General features: G+C 41.4%; 4 protein-coding genes across 4 annotated transcripts; 3 read left to right on the top strand and 1 right to left on the bottom strand.

Moving 5' to 3' along the window:
* The first annotated feature begins 6,794 nt into the window (after positions 1 to 6,794).
* Positions 6,795 to 7,961, top strand: LOC103988388 (zingipain-1-like). Its single transcript, XM_009406924.2, has 2 exons — positions 6,795 to 7,268; positions 7,381 to 7,961. Exons 1-2 carry the CDS (start codon positions 6,851 to 6,853, stop codon positions 7,959 to 7,961), a joined length of 999 nt encoding a protein of 332 aa, XP_009405199.2. The 5' UTR covers positions 6,795 to 6,850.
* A 2,943-nt stretch (positions 7,962 to 10,904) lies between these two features.
* LOC103988387 (zingipain-1-like) lies at positions 10,905 to 12,024 on the top strand. The gene is made up of 2 exons (XM_009406923.2): positions 10,905 to 11,331; positions 11,444 to 12,024. The coding sequence occupies exons 1-2, from the start codon at positions 10,905 to 10,907 to the stop codon at positions 12,022 to 12,024; spliced, it is 1,008 nt and encodes a 335-aa protein (XP_009405198.2).
* Positions 12,025 to 19,081: 7,057 nt separating this feature from the next.
* LOC135640825 (zingipain-1-like) lies at positions 19,082 to 20,376 on the top strand. Its single transcript, XM_065155593.1, has 2 exons — positions 19,082 to 19,499; positions 19,612 to 20,376. Exons 1-2 carry the CDS (start codon positions 19,082 to 19,084, stop codon positions 20,190 to 20,192), a joined length of 999 nt encoding a protein of 332 aa, XP_065011665.1. The 3' UTR covers positions 20,193 to 20,376.
* A 55-nt stretch (positions 20,377 to 20,431) lies between these two features.
* Positions 20,432 to 21,926, bottom strand: LOC135640356 (mitogen-activated protein kinase kinase kinase 18-like). Its single transcript, XM_065154703.1, has one exon. The coding sequence runs from the start codon at positions 21,806 to 21,808 to the stop codon at positions 20,447 to 20,449; it is 1,362 nt and encodes a 453-aa protein (XP_065010775.1). The 5' UTR covers positions 21,809 to 21,926; the 3' UTR covers positions 20,432 to 20,446.
* Between the last annotated feature and the right edge of the window lie 2,200 nt (positions 21,927 to 24,126).

Genomic DNA, 24,126 nt, shown 5'->3' with positions numbered 1-24,126 from the left:
TTAAGTTGATAGGGGTCCTTTATAAATAGGAGGGATTCAGTGGTTCATATGCTAGAGACTCTGCTTGCCTCTCCTATTCTCCTCCCACTCTCCACCTCAGAGTAGGCCTGGAGTTTTGAAGAGCGTCGTCGTAGCCCCACTATGTAGATCACCGCTAGAGAGGAGGGTGCTTAACCTCCTTCACCCTCTCCTAGAGATCTATAAGAATTCAGGGATATACGATCTCCCTATGTAACATAATTTATCTTATATACAGTTTTAAGTTTCATGAATTTTTGCATACCAATTTTCGCATGACGACGAACATCTCTTTGGGAATAGAGGATTTTGTTTTATGTTCTTCCGCTGCGCATGTGATGTCTCCCCCAAGATTTTCCAACACCCAAGGCATGTGGGTCGAGAAACTCGACTCGTATTAAGGTATATCCTCTATAATGGAGGCACATGACCAAATATGCCAAAGGCATGAGTCGAGAAATATGACTTATTCCAAGGTAAATCCACCACGGTAGAAGCGCAAGGCCAAATACGCTTGAGAAGTATGAGTCGAGAAAACCCCACATACATAAAGAGAAACCCGCTACGATGGAGGCGTAAGATCAAATGCACTCGAAACAGGTGAATTGAGAAATCCTGGCCCATGTAAAAATAAATCCACTATGGTGGAGGCACAATACTAAATGCACCCAAGACGCGAGGTTAGAAAAACCCTAACCTGTGTGAAAAAAAATCTTTTCTGGCAAAAGTGTAAGGCCAAATACACCTGAGACATGTGAGTCGAGAAACCTTAACCCACGTAAAGATAAATCCATTACAGTAGAGGCACAAACCCAAATGTGCTCGTGATATATGAGTAAGAAAAACTTAACCCGCACGAAGAAAATTTCTTATGGTAGAGACATAAGGTAAAATATACTCAAGATACATGAGTTAGGAAAACCCGACTAACGTGAAGAAAAAACTGTCATAGTAGAGGCACAAGGTAAAATGTGCTCAGGACACAAGTTAGGAAAATCTAACCTACATTAAGAAAAATATGTTACAATGGAAGCACAAGGTAAAATGTACTCAAGATGCATGCGTCAGGAAAACCCGACCTGCAAGAGGAAATCTAAAATGCTCATGTATCAGATAAATTAAATATTGCACTTCGAGTCAACCTCGAAAGGGCCCCAAAGCACATATTCAAGGAGGACAATGGTAGAGGATATACTAACAGCTAGTCATTTGACATGTCACTATCACATGGCACCCTACGAGGGAAAATAAGATGAAGCTTCCTTTTAATCATTTATAATGAGAAAAATAATCATAAATTACTTTTTTTTATCATTTATGATAAAAAAAAATAAAAATAAAACTTCCTTCTCATCATTGATGATAAGATAGACAACCATAAAATTCCTTATCATTTATGAGGAGAAAAATAATAGCAAGGAAATAGCAAGTCTCCTTTTATAGGTATAAACACAAAGAAAGAGGAAAAACTTCTCGAGTACTTGCATCTATATTCATATACATCTAATTACTAACTAAAGAATTGGAGGGATCAAATCGAAAAATCTCTCTCAACCTCGATCTTCATTCATGTGGCACCTTGGGAGTAGAGTGTATTCACATCAAATACACTTTGGACAATCAGCATACTGGACCACATTGGATTAACCAAAATATCAATAATATTTTTCCCTAACACTATCATTCAAACTCCCTTGTATTAAACTTCTTTTAATATTATACTAAATTAGAAAGTTATATCATTCATCAAAAGGTTTCGAATATACCTCTAAATGGATCCTATCTTAATCTTCTAAGTTTCTCGTTCTGTGGGTACGTCTCTCTGCGTCCCGATTCACATACATACTCTAATTAATTATGTTGGAACTATCTAAGTGATATTAGATTTATCTACAACGCTTGACATATCCTGAATGACATTATTGAACTCGACTTCATCGGCATCAAAACAAACGAATACATAATTATAACAGTACAAGAAAGAAGCCAATTATTCAAACAACTGAATTACTTTGGATGGTGCATCCAATGTGGCCGGCTCAGACAAGATTGCCCGTGAGTCAAACATCGAGCAACAGAAACATCCTCCCTTCTCTCTACATTATAATAATAATAATAATAATAATAATAATTGTTATATATATATATATATATATATATATATAATAACAATCAAAGATATCTCGCGATAACAACCTGCCAAGATCTCCCAATTACATGAGGAAAATCCTCCTCTGTTGAGGAAAATTCTTTCTTCCAAACATGTATAAATATGGAGTATTGTGTATTGTTTCAATCAATGCAATCTTCTTCTTTCTATTTTATTTCTTTCATGGTATCATAGCTCGATGAAGGAAGATGTCGCTGTTGCTATCGCTTTTCACCAAGGAAAATTGCCACATCTGATGGCGACGCCGGGTGCGGTGCGGTCACGGTGAAAGCAGCGATAGAGGGGGGAGCGACTGAGATGGAGTCACAGTCCACGAGGCAGTAGGAGGAGCCAAGATTCGGTGGAGTCCAGTAAGAAGATGGGTCTACTTCGAGATGTTTAGAAGTGGCCTTCACGGCGAGAGCTCTTATCATTGCAGCATTTTCCACGGGCATCATTTAGGATCATTGCATCGGCCTCCTTCGAAGCCGAACAAGGGCCACTATGCCGTGCCTTCTTTTCCTCCCTACGCCGGCAGCATTTTTTACCGTCGCCCTTCCTCTGCCTCTTCCTGTAGAAGCAGAATCGATGCCCTCTCTGTTGTAGCCGCAGCAACCCTCTTTGTCGCCGCAGCCACAGCAACTGCAGCAGTAGTGATCTACTCTTCTCCCAAGTTGTTGTCCCCTGCTCTACCTTCTTCACCTCGACAAGCAGCATTTGAAACCATTTCCAAGTTCCCAACTACAGAACTGTTGCACAAAGGCTGCAGCACTGCTGCATAGAGATCCGTAACTTTACACAATATTGATCATTGTCAATATTGATCAACAACCCACAACCTATTTGCCACCATAACCCACAACCCATTTGCCACCAATATCTCTTCCTCCCTGATCATTGTCATTGCTGCAGACTTCTAGTTGCTCTCACTTATTGATACATATCCTCCATATGTCATCATCATCTATCTCTGATGCTCCTATTACTGTTCCTGCAGAGAACCGCAATACTTTCCCACATACAGGCCTTAACTCCATAAATGCAGCAATCCTCACCCCTTCAAATTATCCAAAGGTGACAACTATGCATCTTGGCGTGCTCAATTCTTTAATCTAATATTTGGCTATGATCTTCTAGGCTATGTTGATGGCTTTCTTCATTGTCTACCAGCGATGCTCAACATCCCAGGCACACCCAGTCCAGTACCAAATCCGGACCATAAATTATGGTTACACCAGGATTGTCTCATCCTTCAAGCTATTCAAGCCTCGGTCGCTGGATCCCTCGCTCCACTCATTTCTTCATGTGACACTACTGCTGAAGCTTGATGCAAGTTGCAAACCACCCTAGCCAATCGTTCTCGCACTTATATGCTTATTCTCCTGTCCAGTCTCATGACAATAAAACAAGAGGGAAGTACTATTACTGAGGATTATCATCGATAACTTGGCCTTGATAGGTCATTCCCTCAGTGATGAAGAAGTTACTGTCCATATCCTCAACGGCCTAGGAGACAAGTACAAGGAATTGGCAATAGCAATATGTACACATGATTCACCAGTGTCATTTGAAAAACTCTATGACAAGTTGACTGACTATGAGATATATCTCAAGCGTGAGGATAAGTTGCCAAGACCATCCATCACAGCTCAAGTTAGTCAAAAATCTAAGAAGAAGAGCAACCAATACAAAAAAACTATTAACAAAGGTTTGGCCAGCATGCCTCCTAAACTTGTGGGCTCCAAGCAAACATCCCCTCCTCAATCTCCGAAACATTTCAATTACAACCATCAAGGCGGCTACTTCAATTATCCTCAACCCTGGCATCCTGATCACACAAATCAACAAAGAGTTATCTACCAGCTATGTGATAAAGTTGGCCACTCTGCAAAAGTCTATAGAACTCGACCCAGACTTCCTCCTCAGTCGTTTTGGCCTCAAACAAATCTTACAGCTACTCCGACCACTAATCATCAAAATTGGATTGTGGACTCTAGCGCATCTCATCGCATCACCTTTGATTTACAAAACTTGTCCATCCAAAATGACTATAGTGGAAACGAAGTCATCATCATCGGTGACGGTAACGGACTCTCCGTTACTCATACTGGTTCTACAATGCTTAATTCACAAAGCACTTCGTTTACGCTAGATGACGTTTTGTGTACACCCCATATCAACTGAAACCTCATCTCTGTTTCTCAATTCTGTAAGTAGAATCATACATCAATTGAATCATACATCAATTGAATTGGTATACAACACCTCAAGTCACCTCTACACACTCCTCAACTCGTCGGCTCTGCTGAACGCAAACATCGACATATAGTTAAAACTTGTCTCACACTCCTACACCAAGCCTCTCTACCACCAACTTTTTGGACTGCAGTATTTCAAACTGTCGTCTACCTCATTAATCATATGCTCACTCCTGTCCTTGAGTACAAGTCATCATTTGAAAAATTATTTCACAAATCCCGAAACCTTCAAAAACTCAAAGTGTTTGGATGTTTATATTATCCATGGCTTCGTCCCTATGCCTTACATAAGTTAACATCAAAATCTAAACCTTGCGTTTTCATTGGATACTCTCTTGACCATAATGCCTTTCGATGCTATGAACCCCAATCTTGAATAGCCTTTATGTCCCGTCATGTTATTTTTATAGAGACTACCTTTCCGTTTCACAACCCTGAGTCTCCTACTATGCGACCTACTTCATCACATATACATTACTGGAGTACGTCATCAATCCCGTCAATCGAGTCTCCCATAATATCATCTAATCCTTCTCCTCAGGATCCACACTCTCTCCTTCTCCCGATGCAACAACTCCTCACCCCCTCCATTGTGCCTCTCCCTTCTTCGTAAGGTTCTCCTATGATTGAAGGCATTCCCTCGGAATCATTATCACTACCTTTATCCTTTTCTAGGACCAATGACATTGAAGTCTCTCAACCTATCCTAATCTGTGCCCCTCCACCGCCCATACCTACAACACACTCTATTGCCCCTGGACAACCAATGACAACACACTCCAAAAGTGGTGTCTTTAAACTACGACAAATCCTTGACCTATAAACCATCACAACATCCTCGTCAGAGACCATTGAACCTACCACAATTACTCAAGCTCAAAAATCTCCATACTAGCGTAAAGCTATGTGTGAAGAATATGATCCACTCATCTATAATTCTACATGGACCCTTGTACCCTCTCATCCCACACAAAATATCATCGGGTGTAAGTGGGTCTTTCGAATTAAGCAGAACCCAGATGGATCTGTAGCTAGATATAAAGCGTGTCAAGTGGCCAAAGGGTTTCATCAACGACCTGGTGTTGACTTCACAGAGACATTCAGCCCTATTGTTAAACTTATAACAATCCGACTTATTCTGAGTTTAGTTATCTCAAAAGGTTGGCATTTACGTCAACTCGACGTTATCAATGCCATTCTACAGGGGACCCTAACTGACGATGTCTTCATGTAGCAACCTCCTGGCTTCATCCACCTTCAATATCCAAAGCATGTTTGTAAACTACAAAAAGCTATTTATGGACTTCTCAGGCTCCAAGAGCTTGATACACCGAACTTGGCTCGTTTTTGGCATCAATTGGCTTCATCAACTCTAAAGTCCGATATCTCTTTATTTTTTCGTTACCAAAGTGGCAATATATTATATCTTCTAGTATATGTGGATGATATTATTGTCACGAGTAATAATCCTATGGAAATCAAGGCATTCCTTAAGCATTTAGCTGATCGATTCTCCCTTAATGATCTAGGAATCTTGAGCTATTTTTTGGGAGTGGAAGGAACATACACATCTTCCGGGCTCTTCCTATCACAACGAAAGTATATTCAAGATCTATTATCTAAAACAAACATGCAAGATGCAAAGACAATTACAACACCTCTGTCTACTGGCGAATCGCTCAAACTATGTGATGGAAGCCCTGCTACAGACCCAACTCAATACCGTCAAGTCCTTGGCTCCTCACAGTATTTATCTCTCACCCGTCTAGATATCTCATTTACGGTCAGTAAATTATCCCAATTCATGCATCGACCATCTACTATGCATTGGTCTGCAGTCAAATGAATATTACGATATCTTCACGGGACTATCAATCATGGCCTCTTTTTTCGCAAACATTCCTCCCGATTGGGCAGGGAATTTTAATGACAAAACATTCACATCGGGGTATATTCTCTTCCTTGGACCTAATCCAATAAGTTAGAGTTCTAAGAAGCAAAAGACAGTTGCATGTTCTACAAGTAAAGCTGAATACCGTGTCATTACCACCGCTACTGCAGAACTCAATTGAGTCATGAATCTCGTCAAGGAACTTGACATTAACATCAACTCTACTCCTTGTAATAATGTCAGAGCCACTTATCTATGCACGAAGCCTCTCACCCGCAAATCACTTTCATGGTCAAAGATCTCCCGCGATAACAACCTCAACAATAACCAAGATCTCCTTAATTAGATATCATAAATCTGTTGAGGAAAATCCTCCTTTGTTGAGGAAAATCCTCCTCCGTTGAGGAAAATTCCTCTTTCCAAACATGTATAAATATGGAGTATTGTGTATTGTTTCAATCAATGCAATCTTCTTCTTTCTATTTTATTTCTATTAATATATTTATATATATTAGACTCGTGATATGAACCAGCATGGATTGTGCACTCAAGATTGTAGCGCTGTTATTCCTCGTCTACGGCTGGTGGGGTTGGCAGACAACCTTAGGCAGCACTCCCGTCGACATGTTCGAGCAGTGGATAGCTCAGCACGGGCGAGCGTACGAGGACAAAGCCGAAAAGTTATATCGCCTTGGTGTGTTCACCAGGAACATGGAGCACGTGAACGCCTTCCTCCAAGCCGGGGGACGCAGCTACACCATCGGCCTCAACCGCTTCGCGGACCTCACAAAGGAAGAATTCCTTTCTACCTACGCCACCGGACGCATGAGGCCATCAGACGCCTCATATCCAGGGTTGCAGCCTTTCCGGTACGTGAATATGACTGCTCCCAGTAGCATCGATTGGCGGAATAAGGGAGCGGTGACCCCTGTCAAGGACCAAACAACGTGCGGTAAGGACTCGTCCTCCTGCAGCTCTTCCATTCCCATCCAATTAATTATTTGAGGGCCTGTCGTGGCCCTATCGCCTATGGTTTTCCTCGTTTCGGTGCATGGTACATCCAGGAGCTTGTTGGGCATTCTCTGCTGTAGCATCGATGGAAAGCATCAACAAGATCGCGAAGGGGAGCCTCATACCTTTGTCGGAGCAACAACTGCTCGCCTGTGACGACAACGATAATGGATGTAGCGGAGGTCTGCATTACCATGCATTCTCATACGTCGTCTCCAATGGAGGCATCACGACGGAAGCGAACTATCCGTACCACCCGAATGTGTCCACCTGCAACTCCACCAAGCAATCGGACCATGCCGTCTCCATAACCGGCTACGGGATCGTTCCCACGAACGACGAGAAGTTACTCATGAATGCAGTGGCCAACCAGCCAGTCTCCGTCTCCATCGATGCCAGCGAGTTCCAGTTCTACGCAGGTGGGATCTTCGACGGGCCTTGTGATACGTACCTGAATCATGAAGCCGCTCTCGTGGGCTACGGAACAGATGAGAATGGAACTGCGTATTGGATAGCTAAGAATTCATGGGGCACGTCGTGGGGTGATCACGGCTACATTCTGCTCAAGAAGGACGTTGCTCAAAAGGAAGGACTGTGTGGTCTTGCCATCCGCGCTTCTTATCCCATCATCTAAGTAGGGCCTAAATTGGCAGCTCAAGCTTTCCATCTTCGCAAATGCACCATCTTTTCATTTGTCTTTCTCCCAAATTTATATTTGCTGTGAAAGCTATTTTTAAGAAAATAAAGAACAGCTCGTTCGGTCTATCATAGATGGCGTCACGCATGACACCAGGGTGGGGCTGAGGCGTAAGTAAAGCTGATCCGCAGATCGCAGGCTACGCCCAACCACGCCAGCCGGTTGAGTCGAGCCGTTTGGTCGCGGGCCTTGGACAACCTCAAGGCCGCCTGGGTCTGACCTGTTTTCGGCGACCGGTCTGACTCGGGTCGGACCCGAATCCCTAATTTTAATTTCAATTTCAAGCCTTTTTTTTTTCTTTCAAATAGAAAGATTAACTTAAAAGAAAAGCTGAAGGCGTGCATATAAGATTTAAATATAAACTCTGTTAAAAATAATTTAGTTTTTTAATTGATTGTTTATTACAAATTCTAAACTTAAGATATCATCGACCCGAATTTATATCACAAATTCTTCTCCAAAAAATCATGCAGGAACAGCATAGGAATAATAGTGAGAGCTTCTATAATACTTTCTAACTGGGAACCGAGCCAAACATCCATGTTAGATTCATTACAGGATCTAAAATAGTGAGTACCATTGGCCAAAAGAGAGCTCAAAGGGGACTTGGACTCCAGATCCATTGGTCCTCATAAGAAATCATTTTTAGATGCTTATATGCCTTATTCTCTCAACCAGCAAGGGGTGGAAAAGTTTAGAAAGTGGCTGTCCCGCTGATTTTGGAGAAAAAGATCAGAAATTTTAAAGTAATAAGATATCTAGAAAATGAGATATTATCAATTCGAGGACCGTACCAAAAAGAGGTAGAAGTGCCAAAACTAAGAAGTTTTCATTATGTCAATCAACCCAAGGATGAAGGTTACCAAATTTAAGATCAAAAGAAGTTCCATTTATGTGAATCAACCCAAGGATGAAGGTTACCAAATTTAAAATCAAAAATCTTAACCTAAAAGGATTTATTATTGTTCATAAGAGGAACAAGTCTATTGATGATGATAAAATTTTTAACAATAATAAGGTCATGAAGATCGAAACATCCAAAGGGCTCAGGAGGGAAGCAGTGTCCTAACGGATTAATCTCATTTTGTTCTTATTAAGATCAGAGTTTCAAAAGAAATTTTGAGTAATATACGTCATATGTTTGAATAAAGATTGAGAGATCTAAGTGTTTAGGAAGAGATAGGTAGGAAAAAAAGGTTTGATCACAGAATTGACTAAGGTCATTTTTCTCGATTGAGAGATCAAAACTCTATACCAACCTTATATTTTGGTTAGGGATTTGTCAAAGATTACGTTTTGCTAAGTATTTGATCGGTTAGGCTCTTCTCAAGGATTTTAAGCTAGTTGGTGATCCTATTTCTGACACTAGGATCATAGTGTTTGGGAAAATAGACTACGCAGATCTCTAAATTTGTCACAAGTTCAAAAGTTTTAAGAACATCATGATGTTAGTGAAAGATTTATTGTTTTAGGGCTTTGGTTAGGGACTTGGGTGGGGGTATCAACCAAATTTTTTATTTTTCTAGAGAATGTCTAATTTCCAACTATCATATTTAAAATAAATATTAGTTAAAATTTTAAAAGGTAGAGATCGAAAGAAACAAGCTTCAACATATGCATTGAGGAACCAATTTAGAAAGATGAAGAACATAAACGTAAATAAATGTATCTGATATCATTGAAAATGTTACACACCTCAACACCATCATTAATTGATCGTTTATTACTTTTGTTTGTTTATACATATATTTGAAATCATATTTTACCCCTTTTTTTTTTTGCTATAAAAACTATAAGCAAGAATAATTTATAAAAGTATACGACGATCACTCGTTAGAATGGATAAAATTATCCCATGATAACTTAGTTTTTATGTGTTATTGTCTATTTTCTATAAACTACATATGATATGAAATGTCAGTCATCTTAACACCCTAAAGCCTTCCGAGTAACATAGGGCTCGATGGAAATTTGGATAGTATTGAGTATTGATTGGATTCATAAATTTGTATATTAAACCTACGAAAACTTGTTAATGCCCTCGAGAGCAATCACTTGTGGATTTACGATTATTCGTTTGCCTTCTAAAGTCCTTATTTTTTTATTTTCTCTTTTTTATTTTAAATATCAAGTATTTACTGAATTGCTTTTAAGGTTGATCAATTTGTGAGACATCAGGACTTGTCCATCGTTCATTTATAGAATCAATTAATTTACTATTTTATATGCCCTTCAGGACCTAAGCGAGGTTGTTACTATACTCACTCTCTGTATATGGATAGCGTAAGGATACCTCATGATTTGGGTAATTTCAATTAAATTAGTGACAATTAGTATGAGGTAAGAATCTAGTCAATGTTTGAAAAGATATTAATTATGGCTACAATTTGAGCCAAAATAGCTGGGTTGAGAAAGTTTGGAGGTAAAACTCGAAGCAAGATACAGGAGGGAACAAATTCGATCCATTATAGCACATCTAAGAACTCATTTCCAAGGGAGAATAAGGGGGTGCCTATAAACCAATATGGTAGCGAGTGAGAATGTTCCAACTTAACAATAATAGAAGGATCTACCCATTATTAAATAAACGAGGGAACATTCTCCCTAAGGAAAGAAATAATTAAAATTTTGATTAGATTATTTTTATTCTGTTTCTAACTTGTCCGCATGAATAGGAATTATATTTCAAACCATGAATTAATTTTCAATATTAGGTTAATATATGCAAACAAATTAGTTAATCGCAAAACTAAAATTATACAATTTTAATTCAAAAATAACAATAAAAATCCGGTGATAACCTAAAATAACATGCAACGGAAACGTGTTCACTCTATATATACTCTTGCGTGTACCTCACTTCCCGGACATCAAACCAGCATGGCTTCCGCGTTGAAGATTGCAGCGCTTTTCTTCCTTCTCTGTGGCTCGTGGCGTTGGTCAGCGGTCTCCGGCACCAGTCCAATGACTGCCGTCGACATGTTCGAGCTGTGGATAGCTCAGTACGGGCGAACTTACGCGAACGAATCCGAGAAGTCATATCGCCTTGGGGTGTTCACCAGGAACCTGGACTACGTGAACGCCTTCCGCCAAGCCGGGAACCGCAGCTACACCGTCGGCCTCAACCACTTCGCAGACCTCACCGACGAAGAATTCCGTGCCACCTACACCAGCACCGGACTGAGTCCATCAGACGGCTCTTATCCTGGATTGATGCCTTTCCAGTACGCGAATGTGACTGCTCCCAGTAGCATCGATTGGCGGAACGAGGGAGCAGTGACCCCTGTCAAGAACCAAGCTCAGTGCGGTAAGGACTCCGCCTCCTGCAACTCTTACATTCCCATCCAACTAATTCTTTGAGGGCTTGTCGTGGCCCTATCGCCTATGGTCTACTCCGTTTCGGTGCATGGAGCATGCAGGATCTTGCTGGGCATTCTCTGCAATAGCATCGATAGAAGGCATCAACAAGATCGTGAAGGGGAGCCTGATATCTTTGTCGGAGCAACAAGTGTTTGCCTGTGACCACTACGATGCTGGATGTAGCGGCGGTCTGCATTACCGAGCATTCTCCTACGTCGTCTCCAGTGGAGGCATCACGACGGAAGCGAATTATCCGTACCAACCGCATCAGGTCGCCTGCAACTCCACCAAGCAATCGGACCATGCCGTCTCCATAACCGGCTACGCGATGGTTCCCACGAACAACGAGACGTTACTCATGAACGCAGTGGCTAACCAGCCAGTTTCCGTCTCCGTTGACGCCCACACGTTCCGGTTCTACAAAGGTGGCATCTTCGACGGGCCTTGTGGGACCAACCTCGATCATGATGTCACTTTCGTGGGTTATGGAACAGACGAGAATGGGGTTGCGTATTGGATAGCTAAGAATTCATGGGGCGCCTGGTGGGGTGATCACGGCTACATTCGTTTCAAGAAGGACGTCGCTGAAAAGGAAGGACAGTGTGGTCTTACCTTGAGGGCTTCTTATCCCATCATCTAATCAAAGCCCTGAATTGGGCTTCTTATAGATCATGCTTCCATCTCCGCAACCATCGTTGCAACACTGAATTCATCAGTTACGTCCCAAATTGGCAGCTCATGCTTTCCATCTTTGCAATTGCACCATCTTTTCAATTGTCTTTGTCCCAAATTTATATTTGCTGTGAAAGCTATTTTTAAGAAAATAAAGAAGAGATTTATCGGTGCACTCCACAGCTCGTTCGGTCTATCATCGATGGCGTCACGTACGACACCAGGGTGGGGCCGAGCCGTAAGTAATGCTGAGCCGCAGATCGCAGGCTGAGTCGAGCCGTTGGGTGGCGGCCCTTGGACAACCTAAAACCGCGGCTAACTAAGGGTCGACCCCGAATCCCTAATTTTAATTTCAATTTCAACTTCAATCCTTTGTATTTTCATATCGAAAGATTAACTTAAAAAGCTGAAGGCGTGCATATAAGATTTAAATATAAACACATGTTAAAAATAATTGAATTTTTTAATTGATTGTTTATTACAAATTCTAAACTTAAGATATCATCAACCCAAATTTATATATCATAAACTCTTCTCCTAAAAATCATGCAGGAACAGCATAGATTAGATAATAAAAATTGTGCATGAACAATCATCATTTAAATCAACAGCGTAAGTTGAATTATAAGAATCACGCACCTAAAAATCTTGAATGATAATATTATAAAGCGCAACTTCTTTAGAAATATCAATAATGCTCTCAACTGTTGTTTTTTGTTTTTTGTTTTTTTTTTTTTTACGATGCACCTACTTTTAAACATTTAAAGTGTCATCAACTTTTTTTTCCTTCTTTTTTTCCCTTTTATACTTTTAAATTGAATACAAATGAACCAATATATTGGATCGGTTTAAGTCAATATTAAACCAGTCCAAAATAAATAATTATTAATAAAATTAAATAATATTAATATATATTGGTAAAAATATAATTTTTATAAAATTAATTTAAACATTATAAAATTATTAAAAAAATTAATAAGGGTGTGATATCCCCTCATTGATAGATAATTCTTGACCACTTTAAATGAATAGATTATTTTTAAAAATATATATATAATTTTTATTATAGAAAAATAAGAGAAAGGATAAAAGGAAGAGCCAACTTCGTGAGCGATACAAAAGAAAGGGAAGACAGAGAGGTTCTCTCTAGATAATATAGTCTATAAGCTTTGCTATAGCAGATCTAGGTACGAGGAGGAAGCTACTAGCAAATCTATTAATGTATCCAGTGAGAAAATGTCATGATAATAATAAATAAAAAGATTGCGTATCATGTCACACGTATCATCACTCACGTGATTAGCTTGTAGGGCACCTATGACTAGTAGTATATTCACAACCCTTGTCATGTGGATCACTGTTAGAAAGGAGGACGCTTGACCCCATCATCCGCACCCACAGATCTGTAGGATTTCAAGGATATATGATCTCTTTAGCTAACACAATTATCTCACACATAGTTTCTAATTTCGTGGGTTTTTGCGCATAAATCTTCGCATGACGATGAACACCGTTTGGAAAATTTGAGTTTTTTGTTTTATGTTCTTTCACTGCACATGTGATGTCACTCCTATATTTCTCTATAGTAGTATCAAAGCCAAGTTGTTCGTACGAAAGATTGATTTTGAACTGCATGTGTTTTTAGAAAAGTTTTTTATCTTCAAAACTATTAACGCAAAAGGGTGAAAAGGTAGCAACTGTTGCTGCCCTTGCTATGCTCGCAGAATGGCCAAAGGTTACTCATAGCCTTGGCCATCTATGGTAGTTGGCAGCCTGCAGACCGCAAGGGCAGCTTGCCCACAGGGGCGAACGACACCCACAACAACGCCCGCAAGGGCGATGCCTGTGGGGGCAATAGCGCTTGTGGACACTACGCCCGCGACAGGGTGGCAATGACCACAAGGCAGCAAGCGTAGGGAAGGGGTTTAGGTTTTTAAAAAATAATAGTTTTGCCCCTCAAAATTTTAAAAATTTTGAGGTCTATCTTTTTTATCCAAATTATCAAAATACCCCTCAAAATTCAAAAATTTCTTACATGTCCCTAATTTTAGAAAAAATATTAGTTAATTAAATAGTTTAATGAACTATTATTATTATCTAGTAGTCCTACATGGTGATATATATATGTAATGTATGCTATGTGATGGATGATCATGCACTATGTGATTTGTGTATACTTGTGATATGATTATTATTATTGGGGCCTACGAGCCTCCAATTTATTTCTTATTCATTGTCATGCTTATGTGCTTGTGATTATGTTGTAATTACACAAGGAGACACGGCGGGAGTATGGAAGCGATAGCGAGACCCACGAGGTCGAGATGAACGATAGTGACGCATCGAGATGCGCTGAGATATCGACGGAACCGATGAGGATAAGATGGATGATCAAAGGGCATGGAGATGCATTGCTGCATACATATGATGTAGAGATATATTAAATATGTATGTGTGTGATATGTTATAGGAGATCGAATCAAGATCCCCTCTCTCGATAATATTAAGTCAGTAAACGTGAGATAATTAGATTGACCGACGTAGCCTTCCATCGTTATAAGTAGGAACTGATTCCCAATGTATGTTGTGTTGGTCGAGTCCCTCAAGACTCACCTATATTGTAATTTGCTATCTTGCCTACGACATAGAGATATCATCGGTAACCTGAGGACATAGTATGCTTGGTCAAGTCCGTCAATGCCATGGTGGTTCGAAGGTCGAACAGGACGGAAATCATAAGAAGTTATGATCGGCAAGAGTTGCCTATCTCTTTGGGTTTAGTGTGATTAGTCAAGTCCTTCGAGATTATACTAAGATGCTGATTGGATGCCTATACCCACTAAAAGTCTGTCGGAGACTTCGATTTCACATATTGAGGGTGTCATATAACTCGCTAGAAAAATAGTGAGAGCATGTCAAGGTAGAAGTTCATATCTTGATTATTCATTTTTTTTGTAAAAATTTATATGTTATTTATTTATGCTACATCTCCTGTTTGTTAGAAAATATTACTTTCAAATCCCTTATGTGGTATACTTGATGTCAACCGCCTTACTAGTCTAAATTATACCAATTGGCTCTGCAACCTAAGAATCATTCTCACGGCGGAGAAAATCATGTATGTCCTTGATATAGTGATGCCTAAGCTCGAGGAAGGGATAAGCGAGGATGAGATTGCTTACTACATAAAGTACACAGATAACTCCACTCTTGCTCAATGTTACATGTTAGACTCCATGACTCTTGAGTTACAAAGACAATATGAAAAATGGATGTCAGATCCATTCTCTTGTATTTCCATAAATTATTTGAGGAATAGAGAAAGACTCGGCAATATTAGATATTCAAGAGTCTCTTCCATGCCAGGATGACTAAGGGGATACCGGTTAAAAATCATGTCCTAAAGATGATTGAGTAGATAGAGAAACTCATAAGTCTAGGGATGGCCCTAAAGGATAACTTACGTGCGGATCTTGTACTTCAGTCCCTACTAGATTCCTTTCTTGGTTCATAATGAATTTTCAAATGAACAAGCTTGAGGTGACTCTTCCTGAGCTTCTCAATGTATTGAGGGAGGCAGAGAGCACTATCAAGAAAGAGAAGTCAGTTCTCTATGTTGATGAGATCAAAAAGAAAATAAAGACAGAAAAGTCCCTTAAGAAGGGTAAGGGTAGACAAGGTAAAGCAAAGGTTGCTAGGAAAAACCCGATAAAAGGCAAAAGATAATGCTTCCACTGTGGCAATGATGGGTACTCTAAGAGGAACTACGAAGAATACCTTGTAGAGAGGACGAAATAAAAGCTTGGAGAGGCTTCAGGTACATTCATGATTAGTCTCACATGTGGTTTTTAATTTCATGGGTTTTGTACACCAATCTTCATATGATGATGAACATCTTTTGAGAAATTTGGGATTTTTGTTTCATGTTCTTCCGCTACGCATTTGATGTCACCCCTATATTTCCCTACAGATGCTCCTCAAATCACTAACCAAATCTCTACACCTACTATCTAAAGAGGAGAATAGGAGATGACAACCAAGAAGTCTAACCTATGACCCTTTGGTTCTCTCCTATTTATAGAGGTCCCTTGTCAACTTAGCCCTAATGTATCCTACCCTATTAAGCACGGAATTTCCATCTAACTAACCAAGTCTCTTAGATTAATGAATCTTTATCCAATAATCTCTTATTAGCTCTTATTTAATCTTATATATATGATTCAATAATTCATGGGCTTAATGGATATTCAATAAGATAGGGGGCTTCGACGGATATCTCATATATGAACCTCTATTCATCGCAAGACCTACCACATGTGTGTGACCCTCTAGGTTCAATATCGAGATGGTCGTGAGTCATACCTGTTATAACTCCTTCCAGTTTAGTGAATTATTATCTCCATAATAATTTACTCGACTCGGTAACTATGGATGTACTATGTCACTACGTCGTAGTCCCTAGATGATATAAGGGAATCTAATTCTTTGGACATATATGTCCTCGGTTACTATGTACCTACAGTGTCTTATCCATCTAATATCTCAAAGACCGTATATTGGGTATGGTGCTGTCATGCTCATATGGTTTCTCCTCGAGTCTCGCTCTAATCAGATTCACCCGGATAACTTTTTCTCTCTCAATCTGAATAACCTTGATCAAGGATTTATCTTACTACGAACACATGAGATATTTCTCTCATGATACTGAGAGCGGACGATCCTTTATCGATACTCAATAGCCCTTGTAAGGTTGGTTACCACTCCTAATGACCGGCTATACTAGATCTGAAACTTTCAAACCTATAAGTCTGGTATCAAAGAGTAGAGTACTCATATAAGACATCCTTGGTATCTCAAGTCTAAGAACCAAGTACACTACTAGAATGATGAAATTACTATTTGATAATGAATTATCATCAACCATCAAGCATTCCGTGAGCGAATCAATCAACGAACTCATTCTCTAATGAGCACCTATATTGTAGCCCTAATGTTCCCATACGAGAAGTTATAAGACCAGTCACCTCCATCATATGGACGGATATATAGCACACCAGTCTGTCTAATTATCTCGATATCCCTCTCGAGTTTTCTATGATCAAGATTATTTAGGGTTTGTGTTTAAAGGTGAATTAGTCTCATTATCGTGGTCTCATTATGATCCGATTCCCATTGCACAGATCCATGAACATCATAATATATTTATGCATCAAACAATATAAAGTGAAAAAAATATCATAATAATAATAACTAAAGAGACTACGTATCATTTCACATGTACCATCACTTACGTTATTGGCTTGCAGGGCACTTATGAGTAGTAGTTGCAACCTCGCTTAGGTCCCATAAGATCTATAAAAAGAGCAAGTTGATTAGTTCAAATGCGAGCAATGAATAAATCTCGATATCTCATGAAGAAGATAACTTTACAAGCAATTTAGTAAACACTTTGTGCATAAGAGATAAAAGAGAGGAATGAGAAAATAAGGACTTTAGAAGGCGAAATGAATAGTCACAAATCCACAAACGACTACTCATCAGGTGTCAAGCATGATGGCAAGTTCCCATCAACTTAACATACGAACTTATATAAACTGATCAATATCTAACACTACACCAAAGCCTCATCCACCTCTGTGCCACCCAAGGGGTTCCAAGGGGTCTGAGCTGGCTAACATTTCATGTCGCACCATGATCTATGGTAAATAGGCCATAGTGAGCGATCACACTACAGCGTTGTAAACTATTCTTGCTTACATTTTTTAAGCAAAAATACATAAAATTAAGGCAAAACATGCTGCCAAGTATTTGTACAAGTATGGAAAAATGGTGAACAGTTCGCTAATTGAAGATGATGTGGGTATACAATGATCGTTCGTAATAGTTGGGTGTTGATTGGATTCATAAGTTTGTACGTTAAGCCTATTAAAATTTACCAACACTCCTGACACTTGGTGAGTAGTCACTTATGGATTTACGACTATTCATTTACATTCTAAAGTCCTTTTTTTTTTTCTCACCAAAATGAATGAAATTATCCCGTAATAGCCTAGTTTTTATAGGTCATAGCCTATTTTCTATAGGCTATGATGCGGTGCGAAACGTCAACTATCTACCTCAAAACTATCCAAATAGCACAAGACTAGATGTGGGTTTAATGTAGCGTTGAGCGTTGAGTGTTGATTGGATTCATAAGTTTACATGTAAAGTCTATAGAAACTTGCCAACATACTCGATACCCGATGAGCTATCGCTTGTAAATTTATAACTATTTATTTATTTTTTAAAGTTTTTATTTTACATACGGTGTATTTACTAAATTGCTTTTAAAGCTAGTCACTTTTCATCAACACTTTTCCATTGCTATTTTCAAACCAATCAATTTACTTCTTTTACATGTCATTTGGGATTTGGGAATTGGATAAGGTTGCAGTTAGATTGATCCTCTATAGACGGATAATATAAAGGTACCTTGGATAATTATAGCTAAATCGATGATAATGAGGACAAGGTAAGAACGTAGTCAATGTTTAAAAAGATACTAATTTTGACAATAATTTGAGCTAAAATGCCTGGGTTTAGAAAGTTTAGAGGTAAACCTGGAATAAATTCGATTTATCATATCACAGCTAGGAACTCATTTCCATAAGAGAATATAGGTGGTCTCTAACGAACCAATATGGTTGCGACAAGGAATGTTCCAACTTAATAATAATAGAAAGGTCTACCCATTATTAAATAAAAGAAGAGAGGATTCTCCCTAAGGAAAGAAATAACTAAATATTTGATTAATTATATATTTTATTTTTATTTTATTTCTAATTGGAACTAGATTTCAAACCATGAATTAATTTTCCTTTTTAGGTTGTATATGCAAGGAATTTAGTTAACAGCAAAACTAAAATTATACAATTTTAATTCAAAAAAATAAAAATCTGGTGATTACCTAAAATATCATGCAACGGAAACGTGTTCACTCTATTTATACTCTCGCGTGCACCTCACTTCCCCGACATCAAACCAGCATGGCTTCCGCGTTCAAGATTGCAGCGCTTTTCTTCCTTCTCTATGGTTCGTTGCGTTGGTCAGCGGTCTCCGGCACCAGTCCGACCGACATGTTCGAGCAGTGGATAGCTCAGCATGGGCGAACGTACGCGAACGAATCCGAGAAGTCATATCGCCTTGGGGTGTTCACCAGGAACCTGGACTTCGTGAACGCCTTCCGCCAAGCCGGGAACCGCAGCTACACCGTCGGCCTCAACCGCTTCGCAGACCTCACCAAGGAAGAATTCCTTGCTGCCTACACCACCACCGGACTGAGTCCATCAGACGACTCTTATCCTGGATTGCACCCTTTCCGATACGCGAATGTGATTGCTCCCAGTAGCATCGATTGGCGGAATAAGGACGCAGTGACCCCTGTCAAGGACCAATATTCGTGCGGTTAGGACGACTCCTCCTGCAACTCTTCCATTCCCAGTCAATTAATTCTCTCAGGGCTTGTCGTGGCCCTATCGCCTATGGTTTACTCCGTTTCGGTGCATGGAACATGCAGGATCTTGCTGGGCATTCTCTGCAGTAGCATCGATAGAAGGCATCAACAAGATCGTGAGGGGGAGCCTGATATCTTTGTCGGAGCAACAACTGTTTGCTTGTGACCACAACGATGATGGATGTACCGGCGGTCTGCATTACTTAGCATTCTCCTACGTCTTCTCCAATGGAGGCATCACGACGGAAGAGAACTACCCGTACGAACCTAATCAGGTCGCCTGCGACGCTCCCAAGCAATCGGACCATGCCGTCTCCATAACCGGCTACGAGATTGTTCCCACGAACAACGAGAAGTTACTCATGAACGCAGTGGCCAACCAGCCAGTTTCCGTCTCCATTGACTCCCACGAGTTCCAGTTCTACACAGGTGGCATCTTCGACGGGCCTTGTGGGACCAACCTCAATCATGAAGTCACTCTCGTGGGTTATGGAACAGATAAGAATGGGACTGCGTATTGGATAGCTAAGAATTCATGGGGCACGTTGTGGGGTGATGACGGCTACATTCTTCTCAAGAAGGACGTCGCTGAAAAGGAAGGACTGTGTGGTCTTGCCATTAGGGCTTCTTATCCCATCATCTAATCAAGCCCTGAATTGGGCATCTTAGCTCATGCTTCCATCTTCGCAACCACTGTTGCACCATCTTTTCATTTGTCTTTGTCCCAAATTTATGTTTGTTGTGAATGGTACTTAAATTTTATTCCTTTTCTTCTTGTATGTAATATATGTTAGATTTTAATTTGTGGTAAGTTAATTACCCGTTTAATTGAGCTCCTGTGTCCTTTCACGACACATGGAAGCTTCGAGTGACACCCATGTCGACTAGAACAGAGCTACTAGCTCTGTTTAAGAGCCAGGATTCTTGATGCATTAGATATGCAGAGAGGAATGAAGAAGTTAAGAGAGAGAAAGCGAAAAAGATAAAGATCGATTGAACAGATCCAATAGGAAATCTCGAATCGGACATTCTGCCCATAGCTTACTGAAACATAACCAATTTTGGAAGACATAACCTCTGGTTTGCAGCTCACAAACTGCTGCATTTCTTCCTCTGCTACTTGTGCAAAGCTTGTACTATAACAATCACTATGGCTATTGATTACACAATTACCGTTTAGCATGATGCTATTGAGTGATTCGTCTCTGCTGCTGCTCTCTGTGGCAGGACAACTTGGTGCGGCGCCGCGTTCCTTGTCGGTGCTTCTGACCGCCACCCAGATGTCGTCCCATGTCCAAGTAGGGCTGCTGCTGCTGACAAGCTGTTGGATTCTTGCTGACGGATCACAGAATGGGTGTTGGGATGGTTCCTCGTCTTGGTCGGGCAGTGTCTCCCAGAATGCCAGGTCGAGCGTGCTCTTCGGAGAGACCCAGCGGCGATCTGTATCTGGCTTCGACGGAGAAGTTATGGACGAAGAAGCCACGAATTCATGCTGGAGGAGCTGCTCCGCCGTCCACCGCTCCCTGGGATCCCTCTTCAAGCACTTGCTCAAGAAGTCCTTTCCCTCCCCAGAGAGCCAGCTCGGAAAGGCCGGCACGTCCGGGGAGAATGCAACTCGATGAATCGCGGCGATGGGATCGGAGACGCCCGGCCAAGCGGGGCCACCGGTGGCCATCTCAATGATAGTGCAGCCCAGCGCCCACACGTCGGCCGGGGGACCCTGCTCTTCTCCGCGAGCGACCTCCGGAGCCATGAACATGGGCGTGCCCCTCAACCCCTCTTCATCCTCCTGAGCAATCAAGCGCGCGCACCCCAAGTCGGCAATCTTGGCGTGCCCGTCGGTCCCAACCAGGACGTTCCGGCCTTTGACGTCGCAGTGGACGACGCCTTGCGAGTGAAGATACACCAACCCTCTCAGGATCTCACAGCTGTAGCATCGAATCGCGGCCTCATCGAGCCGACCTCCCTGCTTCCCGATCTCGTCCGACAGCGAGCCCCTCGGAGCATACTCCAGGAAGAGATTATAGTAGAGACCGCCGGTAGACCCGTGTGAGCTGATGTCGAACCCGAGGCAAGATACAACGTAAGGAGAACGGAGGGAAGACAGGATCCTCTGCTCCCGCTGCAGGATGGCAGAGCGACCGAGCTCCGCGCACTTGACCGCGAAAACCGCTCCGGAGTCCAAAGCTGTGGCGAGCGAGACGGTGGCGGAGGAGCCACGGCCGATGACACGGCCTCGTCGCCACCCACCGATTTCCATTCGGCGAGGTGGATAAACGAGAGATTAATGTTGTACGACTGGCTAGTTTTGGCAGTGTCGTAACATATATAGCAGCGCGATTGAGACTCGGTTGAGTGTGAGCTTTCTTACGCAAGTGTCGAACGCAGAGAGGTCCTCCTCGGATGAGCCAAGAGGCGTACCACCTAACAACGAGGGAGTAACGCATGGGGGATGAGGTCACCCGCACCGTGTTTCGCAAACCTCATCCAACGTCAGGCCGACGACGACAACACTCCAACCACGAGACACTATTTCTTGTTGTGACACGGAGAGGACGGTGTGAGCCGTCTTGATTGCACGCCGAACAGTGCTTAAGATCGTTTCTCCTCCCTATCTCTCTGCCACTTTTCCCCCTAACCACATGCTTCGATTCTGAGGTTGCGTTACGCCAGCACATCTCCCACCGCTGCGTCAGCCATAACGTCAGAATTGGATTTGACGCATTGATCGTGATCCATCGAAACTATTGCTTGTCGACTTGATCGAGCACACCACGTGCTCGCGATGGGGACCGGGCGAGTTGCAATGATGGGTGGGCGAGGTTGGTGGGCGGTGGTATTCATTGCGGAAAGCAGCGTCGACTGCGGAGCGAAAGCTGTGAACTTTACGTACGTGGCTTCTTCCATGCGCTTCGTTTCGTTCAGGGGAAGGAAATAAATGGAGTAGGAACGAAATCTCGATTTAGCACGTCATAGAACAACACTTTCTTCGAAAGCTAATCGTTTCTCCAAAAGATCGCAGGTGACATGTAAAACATTGTAATAGAAAATAATGACATCAATATTATACGATTGACACCCAACCGTGGATTATAACTTGAGAAATAACATGTGCGGAAGAACCGATGCCCCTCACCTACAACCATCAACAAGAGCATGATCCTAAAACCCTTGTTCACCTCCATCTCCGGAAGGGTCACACGAGCCAATGACAAGGTGCATTATTCACTGACAACAAGGCTCATTCTCTTGATTCTCCTTTATGGGTCACTTGTCACAAGCAATCTTTCAGGAAGACTATCATGCTCAACTACATAGGATTTTTTAATCCTAGACGATATGGCTCAGTTCTCTTTTTTTCTCTTTTCGAACTCTTAACACAGGGGATCTTCCCTTGCTTATCTCAAACATGCTCTAGCCCTTACATACGATGCTCTCGCGATCATCCTTTCCTGACATTGCCCTTGAAGAGGCATGCTCACCAACCCTTGACATAGATAAGTCCTTGAGCAACGTAAGGAACTCCCTGACTAGCCGCTAGTCATACTCCATCGACCACTTAGGTATAAAAACTAGCTCCAAAGCCTAAAGGGGTAAACATCTCTACTATTTTTACCTCCTAACTAATTTTACCATCAAAGAGGTCAGGTCAATAACATCCCCCAATGCTAACCATTTGTGTAGGGACCTCGACGAAACTAAGACGCACCTTGGAATCATATCAATCGGATTTGCTCCCCGCTCCATCATCCTCTCGTGACCCCTTATGGGCCCTTCGGAAAAGCTTGTGCTTTCAATACCAAATCAAATCATGATAACTCCACAACAACATGCAACAACACATTGTGCTACTAATCGTTTCATCTCGACTTAGGAACCTTTGATATTGATGAAGGATAATTCTAGGCATTAGTCAATTGCAACTTTCCAAGGTCTGACAGTTGTTCTGCATTATTGACTTCCCCTTCCCCTGCATGGGTTCTTTGCACGGACATTCTTTCATTTGATCTGCAACACCAATCACAAATGCATGCTGAACTTTAACGATGACTCAAAGGCAAGGAGCAGCTTATCGCTCTCGAGCCAATCATCTCCTTCCTCTCTCTCCTCACATTTTGAGTGAGCCCCCACAACAGTCAACACGAGGGAAAAGAGGCCACAGCTTCGCCACGCTCTTAGATCCAACACGTTTTCCTTTTGGCTCGCTCAACCACCCATCGGCATAGAAACGTAGGACGTCATCTCCATTTAGTTGGATGTTGGCCCTCACCATGGGCTGTCGATTTAGTACACTGGTGCGATAGAGACATATTGTTGACGCTTGCATGCGGTTTTGATAGGGGTGTTCATACCAATTTTGACTCAATCATTGAGAGCCTTTGATTAAGATAAGAAAGATACAAATAAAAAATAATTCAAAATTGATAATCCAGATTCATTAACCAGTTCATAGGAAATATTATGCCAGTCAATCTCATCCCGTTAGCTGATCGCCACAAAAGCACCAATGTAAAAGACAAGGATCGAGTCACCTGCCATAAGCAGCAACATGGAAGCCATTCGGGCTGGCCCAATCGA

Source organism: Musa acuminata, chromosome BXJ3-6, assembly GCF_036884655.1.
Source record: "Musa acuminata AAA Group cultivar baxijiao chromosome BXJ3-6, Cavendish_Baxijiao_AAA, whole genome shotgun sequence".
NCBI lineage: Eukaryota > Viridiplantae > Streptophyta > Magnoliopsida > Zingiberales > Musaceae > Musa > Musa acuminata.
This window is presented reverse-complemented; position numbering and strand designations above follow the sequence as displayed.

What these genes read in the sequence shown, in the direction of transcription:
- LOC135640356 (XM_065154703.1), bottom strand. Translation starts at nt 21,808, where the DNA reads ATGGAAATCGGTGGGTGGCGACGAGGCCGTGTCATCGGCCGTGGCTCC.
- LOC103988388 (XM_009406924.2), top strand. Translation starts at nt 6,851, where the DNA reads ATGGATTGTGCACTCAAGATTGTAGCGCTGTTATTCCTCGTCTACGGC. An exon ending in CAAGGACCAAACAACGTGCG is followed by an intron (nt 7,269 to 7,380) that starts GTAAGGACTCGT and finishes TGGTACATCCAG; the next exon opens with GAGCTTGTTGGGCATTCTCT.
- LOC135640825 (XM_065155593.1), top strand. Translation starts at nt 19,082, where the DNA reads ATGGCTTCCGCGTTCAAGATTGCAGCGCTTTTCTTCCTTCTCTATGGT. An exon ending in CAAGGACCAATATTCGTGCG is followed by an intron (nt 19,500 to 19,611) that starts GTTAGGACGACT and finishes TGGAACATGCAG; the next exon opens with GATCTTGCTGGGCATTCTCT.
- LOC103988387 (XM_009406923.2), top strand. Translation starts at nt 10,905, where the DNA reads ATGGCTTCCGCGTTGAAGATTGCAGCGCTTTTCTTCCTTCTCTGTGGC. An exon ending in CAAGAACCAAGCTCAGTGCG is followed by an intron (nt 11,332 to 11,443) that starts GTAAGGACTCCG and finishes TGGAGCATGCAG; the next exon opens with GATCTTGCTGGGCATTCTCT.